Source organism: Pongo abelii, chromosome 18, assembly GCF_028885655.2.
Source record: "Pongo abelii isolate AG06213 chromosome 18, NHGRI_mPonAbe1-v2.0_pri, whole genome shotgun sequence".
Classification (NCBI taxonomy): Eukaryota; Metazoa; Chordata; class Mammalia; order Primates; family Hominidae; genus Pongo; species Pongo abelii.
The window spans coordinates 72,687,884-72,715,541 of record NC_072003.2 but is presented as its reverse complement, the minus strand read 5'-3'; the positions used below and the strand labels follow the sequence as shown (position 1 = coordinate 72,715,541).

General features: G+C 37.9%; 1 protein-coding gene across 3 annotated transcripts in view; it reads right to left on the bottom strand.

Moving 5' to 3' along the window:
• The window catches only part of HYDIN (HYDIN axonemal central pair apparatus protein), a 438,909-nt gene that overhangs the window by 322,181 nt on the left and 89,070 nt on the right, over positions 1–27,658 (bottom strand). For all 3 annotated transcript variants that reach the window (XM_024234010.3, XM_054534089.2, XM_054534091.2), the window contains exons 8-9: positions 12,328–12,529; positions 5,133–5,316 (exon numbers count right to left, since the gene is read on the bottom strand). In XM_024234010.3, coding sequence (XP_024089778.2) covers positions 5,133–5,316; positions 12,328–12,529 — 386 coding nt within the window. The remainder of the gene's footprint in view (positions 1–5,132; positions 5,317–12,327; positions 12,530–27,658) is intronic.

Here is a 27,658-nt window from a genome sequence, read left to right as displayed (position 1 = left end):
GCTTTAAATTGAAAGAGCCTCTGAAACAGGAACAATGCTTCCATAAAATACTTGACATGCAGGGAACACAACCAGGACTAAACTAACCTTTTGTTTTCCCTGATGCATTTGAAGATGTGAGATAGATACATATAGGTCTGAGAAAATAAGTCTGTTTCTTATTTCTTTCCAGACCTTGAGGTAACAGTTTGTTTTTCTTTTTAAGTTTATCTCATTTGAACACAATGTCTTTCCTCAGTGGTCAGAAGCTGAAGAGTCCATCAGGAAGCAAGGTGGTCTCTAAGCCTCTTCATCACCCTTTTCTTTTCTTTTTATTTTTTGAGCAGAGTATCAATTAGAGATTGATTATTAGATTAGCAGGAAACACTGCTTGGTTCCAATCTCCTCTGCTTCTACTGTGAACTCAACTCATATCAACAAGCTAATTAAAAGGAATCACACCCTAAGAAATAACCAATCACCGATGCATAGGTCCACTGTCAGCAATTAAGTAGTAGCCACTTGGCACAACTGACCTGAGAGTGAGCAAGATTCAGAAGAGACCTTCAGAAGCAAATGGTGCTGAACGATGCACGGTAGGTGTAGACAAATATATAAGCCATGACAGGCTGTCAGCTGGCCGGCGTGCCTCCTGATGCCTTCTCTGTGAAGTCACAGCCTCTCCTCTCTCTGCAGAGCCTCTACATGTGAGGGCCTGGTGGCCCTCTTCAACCCTCTGCAATTTCCTTTTTGCTCTGCTCTTAGAGTTTTCATCTGCTTTTCATGGCTTCAGTGAAGATCTCCACAGCACACTCACAAATCTTGCTTCCAGTCCTGAATCCCCTCCCGCAAATTTTAGTCCTGCATTTGCCAAATTTTTTGGATATCTATAGTCATCTCAAATTCAACACGTTCAGAGCCAAACTCCTCATCATTTGTTGATTTACATTTGTTCATTCATTCGTTCGTTTATTAGCACTAGCCACAAATGGGGATAAGGACCTCCCCAACCTCAAGAAGCTCAGAGTCTGATCCTAAATTGGAGAGTCAGAATTTGTAGATCAAAAAGGATCAACATGACTTAACTGCAATACCCTGTTTGTGTACAAGGCAACTGAAGCCAAGGAATATCAAATGGCTTGTTTAAGCTTATACTGCTATTGGCAAAGCTAGCAGTTAAACTCAGGACTCCTGACTTGCTCATTTCTATCAAAGACATCATAATTCTCCCAATATCTTCAGCACAGCTTTGGAGAAACACAAATGAAATTCCTCACAATGTCTCACCTCACCATCAACAGCCAGTTGATCAAAAAGCACTTTAGTGTCTTTCTTTTGAACATCTCGGATTTCTGCCATTTCCTTCCTTTCTGACCACCCTGGGCTGTTACAGGTCAGCAGCACCCTCATGCATCACCCGACCTTGCCTGCAGAGATGGTCAGTCTCTCTGACCCTTCCTGCACTGGGCATTTCCACTATCTGACCTGCACCACCCATCTCACCCTCTGTCTGTGTCCACGTTCCACAAAACATGGACCCCAGTGGATGTTCTGTGGAGGCGGAGTCTGTGGTCATAGGGAAATGCTGCTTGCACTCCATTGCTTGGAGAGTCACCTTCTCTTGAACCAGTATTTCTTAAGCTTATTTGACCACAGAACTCCCTCTTTGCAAGGAACGCACATGACCACCCCCTAGATCTAGTGTTTCTGCAAAAGCATGGTGGGAGATGGCAGCCTGCAGTCTAAAGCACAGTGGGTTGGTCAGGTAGCTCCTTCCCTAATGGTCTGTTTTTGTAATTTTCCCAATTGGAAACATTCTCCAACATTGCTTGAAGTCAAGTGTTCATGTAGGGAAAGAAGGTTGGAGATGTGTGTCGAGGCTGAAACTTCTGTCATGTCAGAGGACTATCCAGGGCTCAAGTGAGCAAAGGGATCTCCACATACAATGGGTTAGATCAAGATGAGGACCAAAAATGTAAATAGATCAAGCCCAGAGACATGGAAAGGTCAGGAAGGAATCATTGGTGCACGCAGCCAGGTGGCTGAGCTGGGCTGAGGCAGGGAAGAGCAGTCAGTCGTGGTAATCTTAGATGTACTGGTAAGGTCCACATGGTCCAAGACTCTTCCCAGCTGCACTGGAGATGGAGGCTGATGACTGCTCCTCCTGAGGATGGGTGGCCCTGGGACCACAACATGGCAGTCAGGAGGGGGCTGGGGGTAGGCCACCAGTGAGTCCTGCCCATTTCTATTTGAGAAGCAGGAAGAACGGAATTACCTCGGATATGTTTCTTTGTTTTTGTAATTTTCCCAGTTGGAAACATTCTCTGTCTCCTTTTCCACTTAATTAAATCTTACCCTTCCTCCAATCATCAGTTCAGATAATCCTTTCCCAACTCACTCATCTGAGACTACTGTAGCATTTATTTACCTGAATCAGAAAACCAAAATTTCCACAGTAAAAAGCACCTTGGCTTGCATTTGTGCCAAGAAGCCTGTGAGATGGTAGAATTGTCCCATTAAATACCTTTAAAAGTAATGTATAAGGTAAGATTATAGTACTTTCACAAACGACAACTGTATTTATATAAAACTTCCAGGAACTATAGTTTTTAAGTAAGGAGATTTAACATAAATAAAGAATTCATTATAACTGATATTGAGTTCTGCTGTTTTGACCAGAATAACTTTGGGAAAACTAGGAAAGTTTCATGCCTTCATTTTCACTTTGCAAAAATTGTCAACCAGCTAATGAATACTATTATGAGAAGAAAGACTAAATAGTACAGGAGGAAAACAAAATCATGATAGATTCCATAAAGACCATTTATATTGGAAGTGAATATTTCTGCCTATTTCTGGCATCACCTCCCCCCCGACAATACAAATAAAATTAGTCTCATTTGCTTAAAAGTTATCATTTTGGTACCATTTCTGTGTATTACTAAAACGTTTTTCTTCCTAAGGATTAAAAAAGGCCTCGTGACAAGAATGCTTAGTTCAGTTCCTACTTGGAATTCAAAAACTATCATATTAGATGCCATATTTTAACATACATACATCTTCTTCATTGAACTGTAGGTTATGGAAGGAAACATGAGGAGAAGCTCATTGGAGGTAATTCCAGTGTTCCTACTTCTGAAATAGAAATGGGCAGGACTTACCTATGGCTTATCCCTGGCCTCCTCCTGACCACCATGTTGTAGTCCCAGGGCTGCCCAGGGGGAGCAGTCATCAGCCTGGATGTCCAGTGCAGCTGGGAACAGTCTTGGACCGCATGAACCTTACCAGTATGTTTAAGATTACCACAACTGATGGCTCTTCCCTGCCTCAGCCCAGCTCAGCCACCTGCTTGCATGCACCAATCAATAATTCCTTCTTGACCTTTTCCATATCTCTGGGCTTGACCTATTTTCACTTTTGGTCCTCATCTTGATCTAACCCATTATATTTGGAGATCCCTTTGCTCACTTGAGCCCTAGATAGTCCTCTGACATGACGGAAGTCTCAGCCTTGGCACACATCTCCAAACTTCTTTCCCTACGTGAACCCTTGACTTCAAGAAACTAGTCTACTCATGGAGCCTTGGGTGAACCATGCCATGCACATCGACAATTTCATTCTCCAAAAGGCCTGTCCTGTGAGACTCAGGCCCAGGTTCTTCTCTCAAGAAGCCTTCTCCAACATCTTTGCCTGTGAAAATCACCTCAGCCTCTGAACCAGAATACCTTACTGTCTTCTCCAGTGACTCACATAGCCGGCCCCAGAAAACAGTGTCCCAGAGGGTGTCTCCAAGGGAAAAGCTCTCTCTTGGAGATTAACAACACACATTGGCATATTAAAGGCTTTCCAAAGTCTTATAATCAAGAAACCTTTCAAACAATATTGAGCCTCGCATTTCTCAAACGTACTTAGCCATGGAGCTCCTTTTCCATGTTATATCCTTTAACAACAATTTGGAAGTGCAGATGGAAGGAAAATGAGCCTGCATAAGTCAGTGGCATTTCTCACGAGTGACCTTGTATTCTAAAGTGTCCTCGTGTCCATGTCTCTTCTGTATCTGATTTTAATGGCAACAACTTGGCAGTGCTAACCAGCTGCAGGCTTCCTCACCTCCTGTCACTGTTTTTTTTGTTTGTTTTTTGTTTTTTGTTTTTTTTTTGAGACAGAGTCTCCTCTGTTGCCCAGGCTGGAGTGCAGTGGTGCGATCTCAGCTCACTGCAAGCTCTGTCTCCCGGGTTCATGCCATTCTCCTGCCTCAGCCTTCCTATCGCTGTTTTGATCCTCATATCACTCTCTGCCTGGTGGGAGTAAGCTAATACACAGGAAGCCTGTAGCACAGCACCTAGCATACAGTAAATAACAAAGCTGCTCATTTCTTTGATTTGGGGGCAGTAGGGAGAAAGAGTGCTTAAGAGTTTAGTCTGTGGAATCAGACAGACCCCATTCTAATTCTGGCACAGCTCTCACTAGAAAGACTACGAGGTCAAGGATCATGTCTGTTTTGTCCATCAATGTCTGGTACACACACAGTGCCTGATACAGGCCATGCAGTCAATGAGTATTCAATGAATGAATGAAGGACAAAGCAGGTCTCAACCCAGGTGATTTTGCCCAACAGAGCATATTTGGCAGTGTACAGAGACAGTTTTGGCTGTCACACTAGCATCTAGTGGGTAAAAGTAAGGATGTTTTGCATGAAACATCCTACAATGCATAGGACAAAGAATGACCCAGCCCCAGTTGTCAACAGTGCCAGGGTTGAGAAGTCCTGCTCTGCAGTCAGGCCAATCAGGGATCGATTTCTAACCAATGACCTCAGCTGTTAGGCCTTGAGAAAGTCACAAAATTTCTGTCTTAATTTCCTCATCTGTTGAATGGGATTCTAATGGGATCTTGTATTGTACACTTGAAAGCTAATACATATTCAAATGAGATGAACTGCGTAATCCCTAGGAAATAGTTAACACAGTGACTGGTGCATGGAAATTGTGACCTATATATGTGTCCCATGACATTGATGGTGAGGTTCTTCAGGTGGACTCTTCACTCTCTTGCAACTCACTGTCTCAATCCCCAAGTGAGCGCTCTTATCAAAGCAAGCCTGTGTTCCCACTTATGTTTCCCGTATGGTCAGCTTTTATTTATATGCTCACCAGGGGCTCCACAGTGAAAACGTTATTGAAGAAGAGCATGCTGTCTCCCTGCACCAGCCTCCTCTGATTCGCAAAGGTTCGGGAGAGAACAGAAAGATGTTCTCGGAGTAAAGGATCAGTAACGCACTCTTCAAAAAACTCATCAGTCTCATCCTTCTTCTCTTTGATCAGATCATCACAGGCCCTAAAGAAAACAGGCAATGTGAGATTCATGTGGGTACTCCCATGAAGAACTTTGTAAAGGGCTTCCCTCTAGTACCTCCTCCTGGAAATGTCCTCAGCCTTCACCCTGGGGTGGTCCCTCCTTGCCCTGAGTCTGTAACCTGCTGCCCTTACACTCAGTCCTCAGACCTCTCAGAGCCTCTGTTTGCTCATCTTCATCCACCTTCTTTAAGAGATCCTCCCTGGATTCCTTTCCTATTCAATACTCATTGCTTTACTCCTGAGCCCTTATGCATATCTGGACAAATATTTTCTTTCAGGTAATCATGTTTTCCAGGCCACTTTTTAAACATTTAACATCTATTTCGCCCCTCACATGGCAAGGACAATTTTGTTCCTTTTAAATTTGCTTTCATTCTTTCTTAGCTGTTAGTTACCTGGAGCCTAGAACCTGGGGCCAGCAGGGACTAGGTTTGCATACAAATTCTATGATCTGTTTACTAGCTCTGTGACTTTGGGAGTTCCCTGATTCCTCTAAGCCTCAGTGCCTTCTCCTTCTAGAGACCATAGGAGCTGCTCCATCAGCAAGACGTGTTGAGGGTTAAATGTAATCAAGGCTCTAGTGCAGTTCCTGGCACAAAGCTGGCAACTCCATATATACCGGTTTTCTCCCTCTGTCAACCATAGGCAATCACCAAGCTGTCAAGCTTACAAAATGCTCAAGCTATGCCTTAAGGCACCTCCTTTTCTCTCTTTTTCTAGCTTTTAATATCCATCGTGATAAGAGAGAACAGCAGCTTTCCCCAGTCCTCCACTCATTGCCCCCACTGGAGCCGTGTTCACATTTCTCCCGAACTTTGCAGAGTGAATTTTATCTCCTCCCAGGACATACGACCATATTCCCATCATTGTACTGGTATTACCAGGGGTGAGAGACAAATTATTTAGCAACATAAGTGCTGAGTGGGAGCCTAGGATCACTGAATTCCTGTCCCAGTTCCAACTCCTGTCAGTATCGTCAAATAATTTCTCTTTTTAAATAACGTATGCGTTCAGGGTGCTTTGGTCACACACTGCAAAAAGAAGTCAAAGAAATGGGCTTGGTGTGTTCTGGTTCCAAGGAAGTAAGTATCTTGTGCTTGATTTTTATTGCCAGGTAGGAGGCAGTGTCCAAGGTGACTGGCAGCATTCCTTCCACACTGCTGGGCACAGCAGGGCAAATTAAAGACAGCTCAGTTTGCAGAAAGAAAGGAATCCATTTATTTTTTATTTGATGTTTTTGATATCTGATACTGATCTGGAAAACTTACAGATTATATACCCTTAGAAACCAAAAAATTCCACTTGCAGGAATAAATCCTTAAAAACAATCATGGATATAAACAAAGACACAGCTACAAAGATGTCCATTAAAGTGCTGGAATGATACCAGATCAAGTGGGTAAATTTGATGTAAGATAATGAAGCACTGGTTGAACAAAAATGGGAATCATGAACATTACATTTATTGGGTATTTGTCAAACTTTTCACATGCATCATATAATTTAATACTCATAACTACCAGAAGGGTCATTAGCACTATGATCATCATTCCTACTATATAGATGATGAAACTGAGGCTTAGAAAGGTTAAGTAACTCGCCCAGATCACATAGCTGAAAGATAGCCTGGACTTCGGGGTCTTTGGAGGTTTGAATCCCCTGGTGCTAACCAATATGCACACTGCCTCCCAGGAATCCAGGGAATATTAGGGAATAATACGCAGCTAGTAAAGTGGTATTAAACGGAATATTTAACATCATTTTCAAATGTCTGAAATATTTTAAGGTGAAAAACAAAGTGGCAAAATGTAACATATACAATAATCCCACTTTTGTAATAAAAAAGCAAAAGAAAAATACATACTTATTAAGGAAAAAAACAGATTTAGACATACCAAAATGTCGACTGTGGTTTCCCTGGTTGTAAGGATTAGAATGGATTTTTGACCTCATCTTTGTGCTTAATATTTTCTAAATTTTATTAGTGCACAATGTATTTCTTTTTAAACCAGAAAACAAGTCATTCAAGAAATTAAATGTTAATTAATTCTCAGGCTGAGGTACTAAGATTTTGACCTGGTTGCCTAACATGCCTGCATTGGCATGAGCCTGTGGATGCCACCCCTGGAAGAGTGCACAGGTGGAATGTCAGGGTGACACACTGTGGTCTGGTCTGCAGAAGGTGAAGGCAATGGATTAGATATACACATAGCAACATGAATGGATCTTAAGCACACAGCCTCGTGAGAAAAAGGAGAAAATGGAATACAAAATATGACTTCTCTCTGTCTCTCCCCCAAGACAATATACATTTTGAAAGAACAGATTCACATAAAAAGATAGATACATTAACATATTAGAGTGGTATCTTTGGGGGAATTAACAGGAGTGGGGTGTGGGGATGTAAGAGAATAAATAAAATGCTTTGTGTGGACTGAGGATGAAGATGATAATGCTCCATGAACTGAGGAGTATGAGAAATGCCCTGCACCAGAAAACAAAGAAAACAAAACAAATTCCAAAACGCTGCTCTTCTCCCATGCTGTTGAAACTCCAAATCGGTAACAGCCAGTAGAAGGCAAAGGGAAGAAAGAGGGTACTGGATTCTTCCTCTGATGGAGAATTGGAGCCAGGACTGGGAGTCTAAGGAGGAGGTGTATAGCCACAACTTCAGGTGGCCTGGCTCCAACAAGGGCTTCCATAGATCTCAGTCCTAGTGCTTTGCCATCTTGTCCTGCTGATAGTCATGGTTTCTTGCACTCAGAGGTGGTTCTCTTTTATAGATGAGGAGACCTTTCATCAGACAGCATAACAGCAGGCCAGCCCTCTCTTCAGTAAAACCATGAACTTAACCCATTTTACAAATGGTCTAGTAGCTACCAACACCTTTAACAGTCAATGGGGAGGACGTGCGTCTCCAGTGCAGCAGGGTTGAACGAGTAATAGTCCCTCATCTTCAGGTACTCAAGGCCTGTAACCTGCTCCCTTTGGCACCCACAAGAGGTGCCAACTGAATGCTGAGGAAATTAAAAACTAAGAGCCATGGTCTTCAGAGCTAGAAGAAATACTCCCATGTCCACACTTGGCCTGGAACAAATGGAGCCATCCACCTTCAAATGGAAAATGGATCATGTGACTCTAAACAGTTAGCAACTCTGTGATCGATGTTACAAATGAAGAACTAGAGATCCTCTCCCTGTTTGGCAGTACCACGTAAATCTTCAGATTTTTGTATAAACCCTAGGGAAGGAAAGGGGCCTCTAAACATAACTGAGATTAAGTTTATTATGACACAGATGGTAGGCTCAAAGCCCAATTAAAACTGATTTATCTAAGGAAACGTGTCATTTCCTCCATCTGCATATTATAGAATAAATCCATGCTGACCACTCTGAGGGGCTCCATTGAGAATTGTAGGAGCTCTTGTACAGAGCAAATCTAGAATTAGAGCTGGCTGCTATTGAGAAAATGGCTGTGACCTTGCTGGGGAAATGGGGAGCAAAAATCCTTAAAGTCGATGCCAAGTCTCTGAATACAGCAAATGTGATAAGAATGAGTACGAAAGAATCTTGCAGAATGTTTTAAAATCCCTCAGGACAAGGTTGAGGAAGCAAGGAGGGATGAATGCAGCCTCCATTTCTGAAGAGATTAATTTCTCTGCAAGTCTCAGGAAAACATCAAAAGAAAGAACTAAAAGGTGATCTTTTAAAGGTCCCTATACATCTGATTCTCAAGTTAAGAAAAAAAAAAAAAAGAAAACAATTTTAAAGCACAGAACTTCTTCCTAGGGGGAGGAACGCCATTGCTCAAGTGTGTAGCATGGGAACAACCCTCTGTCCCCAAACCTGGACATATGTCCTAAGGTTTTTAGCAATACTTTGAGGTAGGTGTGGAGGAAGGCCAAACAGTAAACTGCTGGAAACGAATAGGTATTCCTGGGGCTGAAATTCCTCCACTGCAAGAAGAGATATCCAAGTCTTTGCTCATCAAGATATAAAAGGACAAGAAACCTTGATGGTAGAATGGGACTTGAGTGTATCTGTTAAAGCTATTAGCATTGTTGAAGCGACCTTTGAGCAACTTTCAGCCCCTGGAGATGAATGCCACAGGACATGCTTTAAGCCATGTTAAAATGCTAGAAAAACAGTGGGCAGGCTCTTGAGTTTGACCTCAAAGTTTACCAGAAGTTAAATCTTTTAACCATAGAGGTTGCTGAAGGAGGGGGAACAAAGGAAGAAGATGCACCCCGTTATGAGCAAGAGAGTGAGACATCAAGAGAATAACGCCTGATTCGGCTCTGCAGGCCTTGCTGGGGTGCTCAAGAGAGGATTCACCCCATTCGCTAAAGATCTCACTGCTGCTTTTCAGGGATGGGCGGGTCTCTGCCCATAAGCAAGCTACCAAAGAACACTCTGCTTTCTTGACCCCTGATGTGTGGCCTGGGACACGATCTGAGAATTTGTGACATGGAGGAGGAGGGGCCTACACTCACAGCAAGAGCACCACTGCCCTGTCCAGAAAGCAGGAGTTAAATGTTTAGTAAAGGGCAAACTTGTCTGTACTTGCCTTCCTTTCCAAGAGGTTCGGCATTTCATGACGGTTACTTCAAGGACAAGAATTCACGGCTTATAATAGGAAAGTTGTTTGCTTTCTTATTATTATGCTTGGGCTGTATCGAGGAACAATGGAGAGAAGAGCAAGGAGTGCCACCCTGATGCAACAAGAGATCAGCATGACTGGTATCCTTTTTCCCTCTTGGCCAAGCTCCTGGCACTCAGGAGAGAGGTGGGAGGAAGAGAAGGGGCAGCACGTTGTAGACTCTTTAGCGAGATAAAACAATACAGTTTGGAGAAACAGGAGTTCTGGGCCTGTATGTCACACACAGTGAAAGAGGTGGTATTCTTATTTATCTGAAGCCACTTTTCAAGTCTATTGGTTAAAAGAGGGTCATGATTCTAGATGATAAAATCAGGCTTCCAATCATGGTTATAAAAATGCTATCCTATATTTTTCCCCTTGTTACAAAGAAGTTGCCAGGAGAAATAATAGAAAGAGCAAGGGAGATAGTAAAAGAAAATGATGCAAGAGAAAGGGAAGAATAAAAGACAATATTAAAGAGATAGGGGTGTGAGTGTCAGGGGAGGTGAAGTGGGGAAAAAAACTAAAATCAATGCCCATCCACTGTGGCTGAATTATATTCTCTATAGTTTAGCATCTCTGATAACCATTGGTTTTAATTTTTTTAGAGTTTAACTGCTGAAATTAACGTCCTTACATACTTTTTGGTATTGGCATGGCATCAATCACATATTATCCATATAGCCAAACACACAGACATGGCTGAAATTAAAGCTGGCTTTCCCTCTTACAATGGGTACTCACTCTCCACAAAGGGTTATGCCCATAGGACAAGAATGATACTGAAACACTACTTTGCTGTTTTACTTTCTTTACTTGGATCTCCTTTCCCACTTTCCCTTCAAGCATGTTGGGCCATTTTGATTGCTGGTGAGCACATGTGAGCCGGGGAACCAGGGCAAAGGAAGCAGCAGTGGATCCTTTTCCTTGTGCCTTTTAAAACCACAGATATTTCTATGCCATAAAGCCAGAGGAAGATTTTAGGCACAAGTGGTTTTTCTTTCCTCATTTTTTAAAAGATGACACAGTGGCGATTCAGTGATTAAAGCTCATTGTCTGAATGACAAAGCTTCTGGCCCACTGTGTCCTGTCATTGTCATGGCTTCTGATTCAATTAGGGACTGCACACTGGGGGAGTTCTTCCTGGTTTCCACGGACCTAAGACTTATTTTTATCACATATGAACTTGGTTTTAAACAAAGCTTTGAAGCTTCCCAGGGCTAATCTTTAATGAAAATGGAAAGGCAAATAAAAAAGGCTGAAATAAATTCCAATGAAAGCAGCAAAAGTGTTAATTCAGGGAGGTTGGAAGGAGATAAAAATGAAAACGGAGCTTAAAAGAGGCAAGCATGGATTCAGTAAAAAGAAATCTTCAAAATTTAACAGTGATGAGATTAGCTACAACAGTTTGGTTTTACATTTTATTAATTTTCTCCACTGCCTGAAGTGCCATTTTTAAAACCATAATATTAAAGATACCAATAAGAAATCATTATTAAATTATATAGCTTGCAGGGCCTGGAGCAATGCTACTAAAACCAAGAATATAAAAGCCATTATATCTAAGTCCTTCTTTTTCCTCAATCTTCATATTTTCTAGAAGTATCTTTTCACTGAAAAAAATTCCACATTGATGCCAATCCAAAATAGATTATTTTTAGGAACCTTTATAAAAGCTGATCAACCTGGCTGGGCGTGGTGGCTCCCGCTTGTAATCCCAACACTTTGGGAGGCTGAGGCAGACACATCATGAGGTCAAGGAGCTTGAGACCAGCCTGGCCAACATATTGAAACCCCGTGTCTTTACTAAAAATACAAAAAATTAGCCAGGTGTGGTGGTGGGTGCCTGTAATCCTAGCTACTCAGGAGGCTGAGGCAGGAGAATTGCTTGAACCCAGGAGGCGGAGGTTGTAGTGAGCTGAGATCACGCCACTGCACACCAGCCCTGGCAACAGTATAAGACTCCATCTCAAAAAAAAAAACAAAAAAAAAACAAAAAAAAGCTGATCAACCTGGTTAGGGTTATGAAAAGTAATAGAGACAGGTAGATTTGTTTTGAAAGAATAGTGAAGAATGATAGGTTTCGTCTTCAAAATCTAGGCATTCCATTACTGCTAAACTATAACTAGGTTACATTAACCCAGGATGGACATTCTGTTCCACATAGCTCAGCTCAGATCGTTCAAATGAGCAGCTTCAAAAGAGGATCTTACACCAGAACCAAGTTAGAAAAATGTGACACTGGTTGAGTTGGCTAAAAATGTAGCACAAAATTCACTGATTTTTCATAATAACTGAGTTTTACATTACGCCCCCTCCAAATTACTGCATATAGGTGATTTTTGTTACAGACCTATACTTTTCTCTGTCCTCTTCTTGCTGGGTAGCAAATACTTTCCACAGGAAATGGGCAATGATATTACTGCGGTTGTGAATGGTTATAGTTCGCTGATTGGCCAGAGAGATGTAGGTTTTCTCGATGGTCAAGGAATTCTTATCCAGCCTTATATTCATGTCTATAGCAGCTCCATAGAGAGATACAAACACCTTTTCACCTAGGAATTAACAAAATACAAACACACTTCAAGATTTATTCTAAAATGACACGCCTAGGCTATCTTTTTTTCAAGCTGAAGTTAGGCAAACTAGCATAAGCATCACGATTTCATTCTTTCCACTGTACCCCCATCAGTTCAGAGATGAGATATGATTGGAAAACAAATATTATGCTTGGCACAGTTACAGAAAAATCAAGCTATCTTGCCTGGTCATTGTAAGAAATATATAAAATATGCATGGTTGTTGTGGGCACTCCAAAACTTTTTCTTCTTTGTAAATAGCTTTCAATCCTACAGCCTGACCAGGAGGGCAATCGAGTTATAGAATTTTACTCTATGCCCCATCTTTAGCTCATGCATACACTTGATTTGTCATTCTTAAAATGCTTGTACCAAGTATACTTAAGAGCTGCTCAACATGGGAGAATTTAAGTCCATTTGAGAACAGTGATCAGGAGGGAAAATTCAGTAACTTCAAAAATAGGGGACTGACTACTTAAAAGAAACCACATCCCTAAACAGCAATTAAAACAAAACAAAACAAAAGAAACACACAGACACATACACACACACACACACCCCTGACATGTCTGGATAGTGGCTACATAAAAACAAAAATAGACAAAAATTGTATTAAAAATTAAAAAATTTTAAATATTAGGAATATCTTTACTCAGTATAGCAATTTAAGCCTCTGACTTTATTCAGGATGCACCAATTACCTTGATTCTAAGTATATAAGTGAGTTTTCAAGAAGACACAAACCTATAAACTATATTTGACTTGATCTTTGCAATGTCACAGCAGGTGCATTACTCTGACATCATATAGAAAAAATAAATATTGAAATACCATGAATGTTTTGTTGATTTATGTTGCTAAAGTTTTAAAGCATCATTACTTGCATCTTATTTTTTAGCAAACATTTCTGCTGCATTCACTATTGTATGAACCAGTCATTCAGGAAATCAGCAACACTTTACACATTTTAAATGTTCTTTAGGCTCAATAACTTTGGATGCAGAAAGAACTTTCCCCAAAGAAAGAAAAAGTAAGCATCTAGGCATTTGACTTTAAAATTTTTATTTAAAAAATTTATATAGACAGTCGAAATTTCAAGTACTATAAAAGCAAATACAACGAAACTAAAAATGTATTTCTCCCCTTCACCTAACTCCAGGTCTGATTTTTAGAGGTAAGAACTGTCAATATTTTCATGCACATCCTTTCCAAAAAAAGGTATGCACGCTTGTCAACTTTAAAGTTTCTTTGAGTGAAATGTAACAATCTGATAAGTGAAAACTCATTGTTACTTTAATTGGAATATTCTTAATTATGGATGGTGTTGAACACCTTTTCATAAATTAATTGGCTTAAACCAAAGAGAAAACCCCTCCTCCAAATAAGTTAATACTCAAAGAACTATGCCTTCTGCTGGTTGCTGTGGCTCATGCTTGTAATCCCAGCACTTTGGGAGGCTGAGGCAGGCAGATCACCTGAGGTCGGGAGTTCAAGACCAGCCTGATCCACATGGAGAAACCCCCGTCTCTACTAAAAAATACAAAATTAGCCGGGCATGGTGGCGCATGCCTGTAGTCCCAGCTACTCAGGAGGCTGAGGTAGGAGAATCACTTGAACCCGGGAGGCAGAGGTTGTGGTGAGGCAAGATCGTGCCATTGCACTCCAGCCTGGGCAACAAGAGCAAAACTCTGTCTCAAAAAAAGAAAAAAAAAAAAAAAAAAAAGAACTATGCCTTCAAGATGAGGGTGAACTGGAAGTAGATTAGCCTTAGTGCAGAGTTGAATATCATGCTGGAATTGCCTATGTCTTGCAAGTAACTTCAAACCTTGAATTTGATAATTATTGACTGGTTATGCCCTGAGACACTTGGTGAAAGAAACTCAATTTTTTTGGGTGGGAAAGGTACTTGCATCCAAAGTTTCAAAATTTTCAACATTGTTTAAAAAGCACATAACCAAAACATAATGATGCAATGTAAGGAAATAAAACTCCATGTGTTGGAACCAGCAGGTACAAGAAAAATGGAAATAGGCCCACAAAAATATCAGACACTAGGAATCATCAGATAGAAACTATGAACCAATTATACATACTATGTTTAAAGAAACAAATGGATTGCTGAATCCATATGTAGAAAATAGAAAATCAATAAGATCTTTAAAAAATTTGAAAAAAGCCACACTGTAGGACTTAGAGAAATAAAATAGTCTAAATTATAAAAAACTCAAAATATATATTTAATAAAATAATTTTATTATTTTTCATGACAAATTAGTGAAATAGGAGGTAGTTCAGAAAATACAAAAGGCAACATGAAGAAATAAAAATATATGAAAAATACAGTGGATAAGATACAAGGAAGATAAAGTGAGAAGGTCTAAAAGTATTGAATTGGAAACACTCAGAAGGAGAGGAAAGAGATAATGAAGCAAAGACAGTATTTCAAAAGATGATGGCTAAGAATTTTGTTTGGAATTAAAGACATCAGTTCACAGTTCAAAAGGCCAGTGAAAGTCAAATTGGATAAATTTTTTAAAAATCAGACCCAAATATATTGCAGTGAAACTGAAGAAAATCAAAGACAAAGAAAAAACCCTGAAAGCAGCCTGAGGAAAAAAACATTATTTTTAAAGGTTCCACACTTGGAATTACACCTAACTTTTGAACTGAAACAATGGAAACTAAAAAATAATGGAATGATATCTTCAATATGACAAAGGTGAAAACAATGCCATTCAAGAGTTCTACACAACTTTTCCATCTTTTTTTGTCTGCAAGTATCTTTGGTTTGTCTTCACTTTTAAAGGATACTTTCAGTGGTATAAATTCGCATTGTTTTCTTTCAGCACTTCAACAATGCCATTTGACTGTCTTCCAGCTTCCATAATTTCAGCAGAAAATTTTGCCATCAGTATTCTTAGTGTTCCTGTTAAGGTAATGTGTCTTTTTTCTCTGGGTACTTTTATAATGTTCTCTTTGCTTTAGATTTCAGCCATTTAACCATAATATGCCTAAGTTTGGTTTTCTTTGTACTTGTACCACCGCAGGCTTGCTGAGTGTTTATAAACGTCTGGATTAAGGTCATGCATCATTTCTGGAAAATTCTCAGCCATTATTGCTTAAAATATTTTTTACTCCATTCTTCCTCCTCTACTTTTGAGACTCCAGTTACATGTATGTTGACCTTCTGACTGTGTCCCACTTGGCTTTTTCTTTCTGTTCTATTTTTTCCCCATTCTTTTCTATTTCTCTCTGTGCTTCTGTTCAGGTATTTTCTGTTGACCCATCTTCAGGTTCACTAATCCTATCTTTTGCAGTATCCATTTTGCCGCTAAAGTCATACCATTAGTTCTTAATTTCCAACACTGTATTTTTCAGTATAACACTGTTATTAAAATCTGATAAAGATATAACAATGATATAGGCCAATCTATAGGCCAATTGCACTTCTGAATAACAATGTAAAATTTATGAATAAAAATAGTTAATCATAATATATCAGCACATTAAAGAAATGATACTTCATAACCAAGTGGAATTTATCCCAGAAATGCAATAATGTCCCACTACTAGAAATCTGTTTATGTAGCAATAGATCTAAGGAAAAAAATGGTATGATCTTCATTGATGCTGAAAAAGAATTTGACAAGATTCAAAATGCATTTTAAAAACATCTATAAAATAGAAATAGATGGAATTAAAATATAGTAAAGTCTCAGTAATTAAAATATTAATAGCATGGTAGCAGCACATGAAGAGACAGATCAGCGGAACAGAATGAAGTCAAAACAGACCCAAATGCACGTTGGAATTTAGTATATTATAAAGGCAGTATCTCAAATCATTGGTATAAAGACAAATTTGTAAAAAAAAAAACAAAAAACAAAAAAACAAGCATTGTTAGGACAACTTCATAGCCATATGAAAAAACATACCTCATATCTTATATCAGAATAAATGTCAAGTGAGTCAAATATTGAAATGTTCAATATGAAGGCATATATATAAAACAATATAAGGGAGAATTTCTTCATAACTTTAGAGAGGGGAAAGTTTTCTATGACTCAAAATCCAGATCCCTCTAAAAAACTAAGAAATTTGATTACCTAAAAATGAAAAAGAAACTCATTCAAAAGAAATAAATACATGACCCATCCAAAAACTTGACTGTAAAAGGGATACAGGACCTCTAAGAAACATGTACAGCTGCAAGATAGCACTAGTAATAAAAGAAATATAAAATAAAATATCATTTCATGACCACCAAATTAACAAACAAAAATCAAACAGTTTTATAATATCGTTTTAGCAATATATTGGCAAGAATATGGAAAAAGAATTTTTGTATACTTCTGATGAAAGTATAAATTGCCACAACTTGACAAGCCAATTTAGTATCCAGTAAAGCTCAGGATAATTTTGCCCTACACCCCAGCAATTGCACTTGTAGGTATTTATCCTAAAGGAAAATCTCACACAGCTGCCCAAGAAGACACTGTACAAAGCTGCTCAATGCAGCACTGTTTGTAAAAGCAAAGGAGTAAATATTCAATTTTCACATACTGGAATGTGGCACATTCATTAAAATCAATCAGAGCAATGTGTATCTACATGTTTAAATATTTAAAACAACATTGAATGAAAAAAGCAAGTTGGAGAACTGCATGTACAGTATGATACCATTTATGTGAACTTTAAAACTGCTCAAGACAATACTATATATTGTTTATGGATAAGTGAATATGTAGGAATAGCATTAAAATGCACCCAATAAAGCTCCTCTGAGGAGCAAGATATGGGAATTAGATCAGAAAAGGGTAACAAAGTGGCTTCAGGTCTGTAACCAGTTTGATTATCCAAAAAAAATAAAACCTCTAGAAAGAAATGTGTACGGCAAAAGGTTGAGATGTGTTAAACATAACAGGTGTTGATTATATTATTATCTGTACTTTTGTGGTTATCTGAAATACGTCATTGTTTACAAAAATAATCAAAGGGAATGAAAGATCCAAGGGCTTCTTTCACGCAACCTAGGGGTCAGAGAGACTAATGTCATTAATTTGAGCTGCTCACTGCAAAAGTCTTCCTTCCCAGAAATATAGCAAAAGCTATTATTTTTTTCAAGAACCATCTAATATTGATTTTTTTCACCACTATCTTCCAAAATTCATCAGCTCCACAAAGTGAAGGAAGCAATAACTCTTCTCTTATCCCCAAAGCTGTTGAAGTACTTGGTTTTTATAATACCTACTTTTATAGAGACAAAATTAAAAAGGTTCCCCAACCCTTAGCTACTTTGAAGACTAACAGGATGGAAGTGGTGTCATGTCTCCAGGAATGGATGGCGAAGTTGTTCCTCAACATTAGCATTTTTTGTGTCCTTGGAGGACCTGTTCCCGCACTGGTGCCTTTTTGGTTTCTGGAGTTGCATACTGCAATCATCGTAGATGGGCTTAGGAACAATCTTTTATTACATCCCAGTACAGACAGATTTTGTGGAAGGTCTCATTATCTCTTGCCAGTTTTGCTACCATCAATCAAATAAAAACAAATATGAACAAAACTAATTTTACAAAAATGGATGTGAAGCTAACTATATATACAATACGCTTCATACTGTGGTTTCAGTACTCTCAGACAACAGAGGACACTAAATTAAATATGAGTGAAGCCATAGATTTTCCAGGGAACTAACAAGTTGATTGAAAGTTTTTCATCACTTGGTGACAACAGAGTCAAATTCACTACGGTAGTGCATTGCTGAACCAAACTTCTTTGGAAGTGCTCTTTGTTCAGGAAACTTAAGCAACTTGACAGCTCACCTGGCATGTCAGTGGCAATGCCAAAACTGGTATTCTCAGTCTGCACAGAAGGCAGTGTGAGATGCAGAAAGTGTACTGGCCTCAGGGGGTCCCGAAGACCTGGATTCAAATTCCAGCTTTACTGAGCTGTAAAGTCATTTAACGTCTCTGGGCTACAGTTTACTTATCACTAAAATGAATGGAGTTAAAGAAATGTCCCTTTAAATACTAACACCGCTAATTTGCAAGTCTTCACTTGCTATGAACTTATGGAAACCTTATCTCACTTCCCTAAACATTTAAATCCCTGACAATCACAGTGTCTTAACTTCTGCTACTCCCTTTGTCAGATGACTAGGTTGCGAAAATTTTCTCCCATTTTGTAGGTTGCCTGTTCACTCTGATGGTAGTTTCTTTTGCTGTGCAGAAGCTCTTTAGTTTAATTAGATCCCATTTGTCAATTTTGGCTTTTGTTGCCATTGCTTTTGGTGTTTTAGACATGAAGTCCTTGCCCATGCCTATGTCCTGAATGGTAATGCCTAGGTTTTCTTCTAGGGTTTTTATGGTTTTAGGTCTAACATTTAAGTCTTTAATCCATCTTGAATTAATTTTTGTATAAGGTGTAAGGAAGGGATCCAGTTTCAGCTTTCTACATATGGCTAGCCAGTTTTCCCAGCACCATTTATTAAATAGGGAATCCTTTCACCATTGCTTGTTTTTCTCAGGTTTGTCAAAGATCAGATAGTTGTAGATATGTGGCGTTATTTCTGAGGGCTCTGTTCTGTTCCATTGATCTACATCTCTGTTTTGCTACCAGTACCATGCTGTTTTGGTTACTGTAGCCTTGTAGTATAGTTTGAAGTTAGGTAGCGTGATGCCTCCAGCTTTGTTCTTTTGGCTTAGGATTGACTTGGCGATGCGGGTTCTTTTTTGGTTCCATATGAACTTAAAAGTAGTTTTTTCCAATTCTGTGAAGAAAGTCATTGGTAGGTTGATGGCGATGGCATTGAATCTATAAATTACCTTGGGCAGTATGGTCATTTTCACGATATTGATTCTTCCTACCCATGAGCATGGAATGTTCTTCCATTTGTTTGTATCCTCTTTTATTTCATTGAACAGTGGTTTGTAGTTCTCCTTGAAGAGATCCTTCACGTCCCTTGTAAGTTGGATTCCTAGGTATTTTATTCTCTTTGAAGCAATTGTGAATGGGATTTCACTCATGATTTGGCTCTCTGTTTGTCTGTTATTGGTGTATAAGAAGGCTTGTGATTTTTGTACATTGATTTTGTATCCTGAGACTTTGCTGAAGTTGCTTATCAGCTTAAGGAGATTTTGGGCTGAGACAGTGGGGTCCTCTAGATATACAATCATGTCATCTGCAAACAGGGACTACAATGAACCCAAACAAGTTTACAAGAAAAAAACAAACAAACCCATCAAAAAGTGGGCGAAGGACATAAACAGACACTTCTCAAAAGAAGACATTTATGCAGCCAAAAAACACATGAAAAAATGCTCACCATCACCGGCCATCAGAGAAATGCAAATCAAAACCACAATGAGATACCATCTCACTCCAGTTAGAATGGCAATCATTAAAAGTCAGGAAACAACAGGTGCTGGAGAGGATGTGGAGAAATAGGAACACTTTTACACTGTTGGTGGGACTGTAAACTAGTTCAACCATTGTGGAAGTCAGTGTGGCGATTCCTCAGGGATCTAGAACTAGAAATACCATTTGACCCAGCCATGCCATTACTGGGTATACACCCAAAAGACTATAAATCATGCTGCTATAAAGACACATGCACACGTATGTTTATTGTGGCACTATTCACAATAGCAAAGACTTGGAACCAATCCAAATGTCCAACAATGATAGACTGGATTAAGAAAATGTGGCACATATATACCATGGAATACTATGCAGCCATAAAAAATGATGAGTTCATGTCCTTTGTAGGGACACGGATGACATTGGAAATCATCATTCTCAGTAAACTATCGCAAGAACAAAAAACCAAACACTGCATATTCTCACTCATAGGTGGGAATTGAACAATGAGAACACATGGACACAGGAAGGGGAACATCACACTCTGGGGACTGTTGTGGGGTGGGGGGAGGGGGGAGGGATAGCTTTAGGAGATATACCTAATGCTAAATGACGAGTTAATGGGTGCAGCACACCAGCATGGCACATGTATACATACGTAACTAACCTGCACATTGTGCACATGTACCCTAAAACTTAAAGTGTAATAATAATAAAATAAAATAAATAAAAATAAAACTTCTGCTACTCCCTATCCTAAGCTATGGAATAAGAAACAAAGAAAAGAAAACAAGGTCAAGTAATGTTTCCATTGCTTCTAAAGCCATGTTAAAACATTTTCTTCTTTTACAAATACCTCTGTTTGGCTAGATTTTCTAGTTATAACAGCACACATTTATAATTAATAATAATCCCACCACTGAAACAAAGTTGATGCGGGTAAGTCTGCATAGATATTAATAGATTCAGATAGATATTATTTAGCAGTTTCAACTGCAAAGTAGCAATATTACAGTCAATTACTGACTATATTATATTTTGGTATGCCTCTATTGGCCTTTATGAGAAAAAAAGAAAAATTCTGTATGGTTTTAGAAAGCTTACTAGAGTAAAATATGTAAATTACTATAAAGCTGCCATGTGAAGCACTAATATTATGACTGTGTGTATATTTAATAATAATACATCATCACACCTTTGGGGAAAAAGGTTACTTGCCAACTTCTGACTCCTAAAGCATCTCCTCTTTAGTAAGAGACATAATACTTTAAAAAACGCTGAATACGTGCATCAACTCTATTTCCTGAGTATGCCAATGGTTAATGTCACTTCTAAGGCGAGAAGAGCAACCTCACCAGGCATTGAAGAAGAAACCCCCTACACTACTATTTCTGGTACTCATTCTTGTAACCAAAGTTTCAATACAAATGTCTTTTTTCTTTTTCTTTTTTTTTTATTTCGTTCAAATGTTTTTTTGAAATGCTGTTCTGAATAATAATATCTCCTTGAACGCTGTGATTATATTTAGTTTCTCAAGACTCGGTTGAAAAGTGCAAAACTTAAGCAATTAACCATCTGTTTGTCTCTTCAGAGGCAAATGATACTTCCACTTATTTGTTCGGTTTTGGATTTGGTTTTGGTTTGGTTTTGTTGTTATCAATGTAGCCTTGAGTAATTGTATTTTTAATCTCTTCTGGAGAGATGAGTTTATAAAAGGTATCACCTTGCATCGGTTCTTTCTCAATTTTAGACTATAATAAAAAAGATAATTAAATCATTTATCAGGTAAAATCCACTGCTTAAACAAACTTGATTTTACTATACGCAGGCACCCACAGGGAGAAAGAGGAAAAGAGAAAGGAGGGGAGAATTCTGGTTCAGAAAAACATTAATGGGTAAAATATTAGATATTGCTGAAACTTTATGCTCAACCTCCTTAATTGCTAGAGCACTGGTTCAAACTCTGGTTGTCAGAAAAAGCAAAGAAATCTCCTAACTTCATTTAATCAAGAATATATTCAGTGGAGGGCCAGAAACGGAAGGAACAAATGCCACTGTTAGGAACGTGATTGAGTACTTCCTGCTGAGGAGTGTCAGTGCTGCTCCTTCTGGAACATTGTTTTAGGAATTATAAAGAAAAGACTCATCAACAGCCCATGTTAAATTTCCTTCCCCAAATAAATTCATATTTCAAACAGCTGCAGAAAGTTCAATCGGATGTTTATTTAATGAAATGAAAAGCCAGTGACCATGGCTGCTTGGAAAAGCTTCATGATTAATTGTGTTTAGGCAGTTATAAGCATTTTTCACTAATGGAAGGTTATGGATTCTGGTCATTAATAACCCACAATAAAGACTGAAAGCATATTCTTAGCAGCAGTTCATTTCATGTAAGGAAAAATGCTATAAGACAGTTTACCTCTGCAATCTTCAGAATATGACTTTATTCATTCACCAGATGTGACATCAGAACCTCAGGGAGTAGAAACCAACTTTTCTACGAATGATTAATTTTTTTTTTTTTTTTTTTGAGATGGAGTCTAGCTCTGTCGCCAGGCTGGAGTGTAGTGCCACGATCTTGCCTCACTGTAACCTCCGACTCCCTGGTTCAAGAAATTCTGCCTCCCAACTAGCTGGGATTACAGGCATGCGGCATCACACCCAGCTAATTTTTGTATGTTTAGTAGAGATGGGGTTTCACCATGTTGGCCAGGATGGTCTCGATCTTCTGACCTTGTGATCTGCCTGCCTTGGCCTCCCAATTACAGGCGTGAGTTACCACCCCCGGCTGAATGATTAAATTTTAATACACAAATATTTATTGTGGTTCAACCTATCTTTCCTTTAGCATAGCAGTATATATGTAAGTATGGGTGTCATTCCAAATACTTACATAAAAGTAAAATTGAGATCCAGGAAGGCTGGGAAAATGCAGCTGCATTTCAAAGGCAGCAGATCAAGAGAGCACAAATGCACATAGAGTCATATGGGAGACGAGACAATCTGCTATAGTGAAAGAACACTGCCCATGAGGTAAGAGGCTGAGTCTGGCTTCTAACTGTGCTTCTATTTGGGCTTCCAATTAGTTCTGTGACCTTGGGTGAGCCACTTAATTTCTTAGGGCTTTAGTTTCTCTATCTGTAAAATCTAAGGGCTAGATGAGGTTATCACTGAAGTCTCCACTCAAGTTTTGATTCTATTGATCTATAAGCACTCTAAATCAGCTGAACCCAAAACCCAAAAAATAGCGTTTTTTGAAATTATACCCCAACATATGTAGAGTTGTTTATTTATAAATTATACCCATATGCTAGATTGCTCATGTGTCAAATGTATTAAAAATACCCCCAAATGTTTAAAAGAATGAGATAAAGATGAAATAAACAATTATTTTAAAGATAATGTATTTACTATGTTTACCAACAATTAATTATTTTAATAAGAGTAAAAGGGTTGACTATGCTTCATTCTTTTTCAAACTCCTGATTTAAAATCTTGTAATACAGTGACCCAAATGTAATTCTAAGGCCACATTTATTCTGATACTTTGTTTCAGCAACTAACATAAGCAAAATCAACAAGGATATAAGATATAAGATGTACGCAAAATCAACAAAGATATGGAGATCCAGACAGAAAAAAAAATGTATCACTGACCATATTTATTAGCAGGCATATGTTTCTTCAGTTTCATCCACTATCACTACCAGTAACACAATGGTTTGGGCTGAAATTCAGCTAATAATTTTACCATAATGGGAACAATTACTTAATAGTCAAACAGGAGGTTCAAATATATCTATAATTGCATTTAACATAAAATGACTGAATAGTACAATTAAGAGACAAAGATTTTCAGACCAGATTTAATAATCAGCCTCATTGGTGATGCTTCCAAATGTCATACTTTAAATGTGAGGAAGGTTGAAAGTGAAAGGATAAACAGATTATACTATGTCCACACTCATCAAAAGAAAGCTTCTATGTTGTATAAATACCAGATCGAGTAGACTTTAGTGTCATAAATCTTACTAAAGATTGAGAAATTTTATAATAAAATGGTTAATTCAACAGGAAGTTATAATAATCCTACATGTGTATACATCAAGTACCATGGCCTCAAAATATATAAAATGAAAATTGTTAGCACCAAAAAAAAGGAACACCTAAGTTGTAGTTGTGGATTTTAATGACGTCTTCCAATAACTGATAAAACAAGGAGACAAAAGATTAGTAAAGATATAGATTAAATGGCATCATTATTAACAAATTTGACCTAATTGACATTTATGGAAGGTGTACCCTTTTCAAGTGTACAGGGAACATTTACCAAAATGGAACATATTTTGGGTCATAATGTAAGTCTCAACTAATTTCAAGGCCTGAAATCGTATAGAACTTGCTTTCTGTCACTGGTAGGATTAAACAAGAAATCAATAACAAAAAGAGACCTAGAAAATTCCCTAATGTTTGAATATTAATCAACGCATTGCTAAATAGCCCATGTGTCAAAAAAGAAATAAAAATGTAAATTCTAAAATATTTTCAATCAAGTGTTAAAAACAAAATATGTAAAAACATATGGGCTGAAGATTGAGTCAATTTTAGAGGAAAATGTATTGTCTTAAATGCATGTATTATAGAAGAAGAAAGGCTGAACATCAATATTCTGAGCATTCCTGTTAAGATCTAGAAAAATCATAACAAATCAAACCTAAAGAAAGTAGAAGGACTGAAAAAATGAGGAGGAGAAATCAATGAAATTGAGAAGTGAACAATAAAAATAATCAACTAAGAGTTGGTTCTTTGAATAAACTAAAAAAAAACTGATAAAGCCCTAACAATATAGATCAAAAAAAAAAAAAAAAAGAGAAGGATACAAATTACCAATAAGAAAAGAGGAGATATCACCAAGGATCCTATAGCAAACAATGATTAAGAAGGGTTCTGAACAACTTTATGCCAAAATTTTAAGATTTTAGATTAAATGGAAAAGTTTATTGAAAAAGTTTAACAGAATCAATCATTAAAAAGCTGCCCCCCTTTTAAAAAGTGAGGTTAAACAAATGGCTTAAAGAATAAAATTTTCAATTATTTAAGGAAGAAATAACATGACTCTTTAAAACAATTTCTCTAGAGAATTAAAAAGAGAGAACAATTCCCAACTTGTTTTATGAGACCAATTTGTTTTGTTCTGACAAGGGCATTACATGAACAGAAAATTACAGGCCAATCTTTCTCATTAATTTGGATACCCAATTCTTGAACAAAATATTAGCAAATATAATCCAATGATGTATTAAAATGATAATATACAAACTTGAGTTTATCCCAGAACACAGCAGGAATCTAGCATTTCAAAACAATCATCGCATTAGAAGAATAAAGGTGAAATAATGTACAATCATGTCAACAAATTCAGAGTATTTGATAAAATTAAACATCTATTCAAGATTAAAAGTCTTAGACACCTAGAGATAGAAGGAAATTTTTTTAACCTGATAGAGTCTCCACTAAAAACCTATAGCAAACATCATACTAAATGATGAAATACTGAGCACTTCTCTTCTGAGACTGAGAACAACAGAAAGATATTTGCTGTCATTACTTCCAATGCACAGCATACTAAATGTCTAGCCTGTGGAAGAAAGAATAAGAAATGAAGAGCATAAGGATTGAACAAAATAAAAACTATTATTATTTGCAGATGACCTGTTTGTGTATATACAAAATCCAAAATCATCTACAGATAAGTCAGAAGTAAATTTAGCAAAGTCTGCAGATAAAAGCTCAATATACAAAACTCAACTGTAGTTTAATAAAGCCACATAAATTTAGAAAATAAGCTTAGGAAAAAATACCACACTAGCTATAAAATTAAAATGGATAAACTGTATTTCATCAAAATTAAATTGCTCTGCTAATAAAAAGACAACATTAAGAAAATTAATTTCTCACTGTGAGAAAATATTCACAGTAATTATTTCTGAAAGACTTATATAAAGAATATACATATATATATTTCTTTTTCTTTTTCTTTTTTAAGATGGAGTCTCACTCTGTCACCCAGGCTGGAGTGCAATAGCTTGGTCTCAGCTCACTGCAACCTCTGCCTCCCGGGTTCAAGCTATTCTCCCACCTCAGCTTCCTGAGTAGCTGGGACTACATGTGTGTGCCACCACACCCGGCTAATTTTTGTAGTTGTAGTAGAGATGGGATTTCACTATGTTGGCCAGGCTGGTCTCGAACTCCTGACCTCATGATCCATTCACCTCGGCCTCCCAAAGTGCTGGGATTACAGGCCACCACGCCCAGCCAAGAATATATTTTTTAAAACTACAAGTCAACAACAAAATGATAAACTACCCCATAAAGAATGGGCAAAAGACTTAAACATGTACTTCAGAAAAAAAGACATCAAAATGGGCAAAAGCACATGAAAAGACATTCAACATCATTCATTATTAGAAAAATGCAAATTAAAACCAAAATAAGGTACCACTTTATACCGAGTAGAATGGCTAAAATTAAAAGACTGACATGACCATGAGCTGATGAGAATGTGGAGTTTCATACATTCATTGCTGGTGGGAATATAAATAAAATGGTTCAACCACTTTAGAAAACCATTTGGAAGTTTCTTACAAAGTTAAGCATATGATGACTCTATGACTCAGCAATTCTACTTTTAAATATTTACCCAAGAGAAATAAAAACATATGTATATCTGCACACACACACATACACGCACACACACACAATGTATACAAGAATGGTTATTTTATTTTTCATTTTTTATTTTTGGAGACAGAGTCTCGCTCTGTTGCCCAGGCTGGAGTGCAGTGGCGTGATCTCTGCTCACTATAACCTCTGCCTCCTGGGTTCAAGCAATTCTCCTGCCTCAGCCTCCTAAGTAGCTGGGACCACAGGCACATGCCGCCATGCCTGCCTAATTTTTTTGTATTTTAGTACAGACATGGTTTCACCGTGTTGCCCAGGCTGGTCTCAAACTCCTAAGCTCAGGCAATTCGCCCGCCTTGGCCTCCCAAAGAATGGTTATTAAAGCTTTATTCATAATAGCCCAAAACTTCAAAAATCCAAATTTACATTAATAGGGGAATGAATAAATTATATGTAACCATACAGTAGAATATACTTCTTAGCAATAAAAAGGGAGTTACTGCCATACACAAGGACATGGATAAATCTCAAAAACATTATGTTGAGGGAAAGAAACAAGACACAGAAGAGTATATACTGTATGAGTGCATTTATTTGAAGTCCAAGAAGAAGGAAAATTAATATAGGGTGATAGAAATCAGAGCCTCTGGGTGGAGGATGGAGGGGTTGCCTGGGAATCAGCATGAGGCAGTGGCTGTTCTGTCTCTTGAATTGGGCAGTGGGTACAGAGGTAGTTACACTTGTCAAAACTTATCAAACTGTATATGCTCTGTGCATTTTATATTTAAATTATACCTCAATAAAGATACAACAAAAAACCACTTATACTAACATCAAAAACCACTGAATGCTTACAAATTAATAATTAAACAACAAGTGAAGAAAGGACTTGAATAGGAATAGATGTAATGAAAATATTCAAGGCTTCTACACAGAAAACTACTGCTGAGAAAAAGTAAAGAAAACCAAATACATGGAAGGATAAACTATGTTTATAACACGATGGAGAGACAGGACTATAAAGTAGTAGGAAAGAGGAACTAGTCTATAAATAATAATGAACAA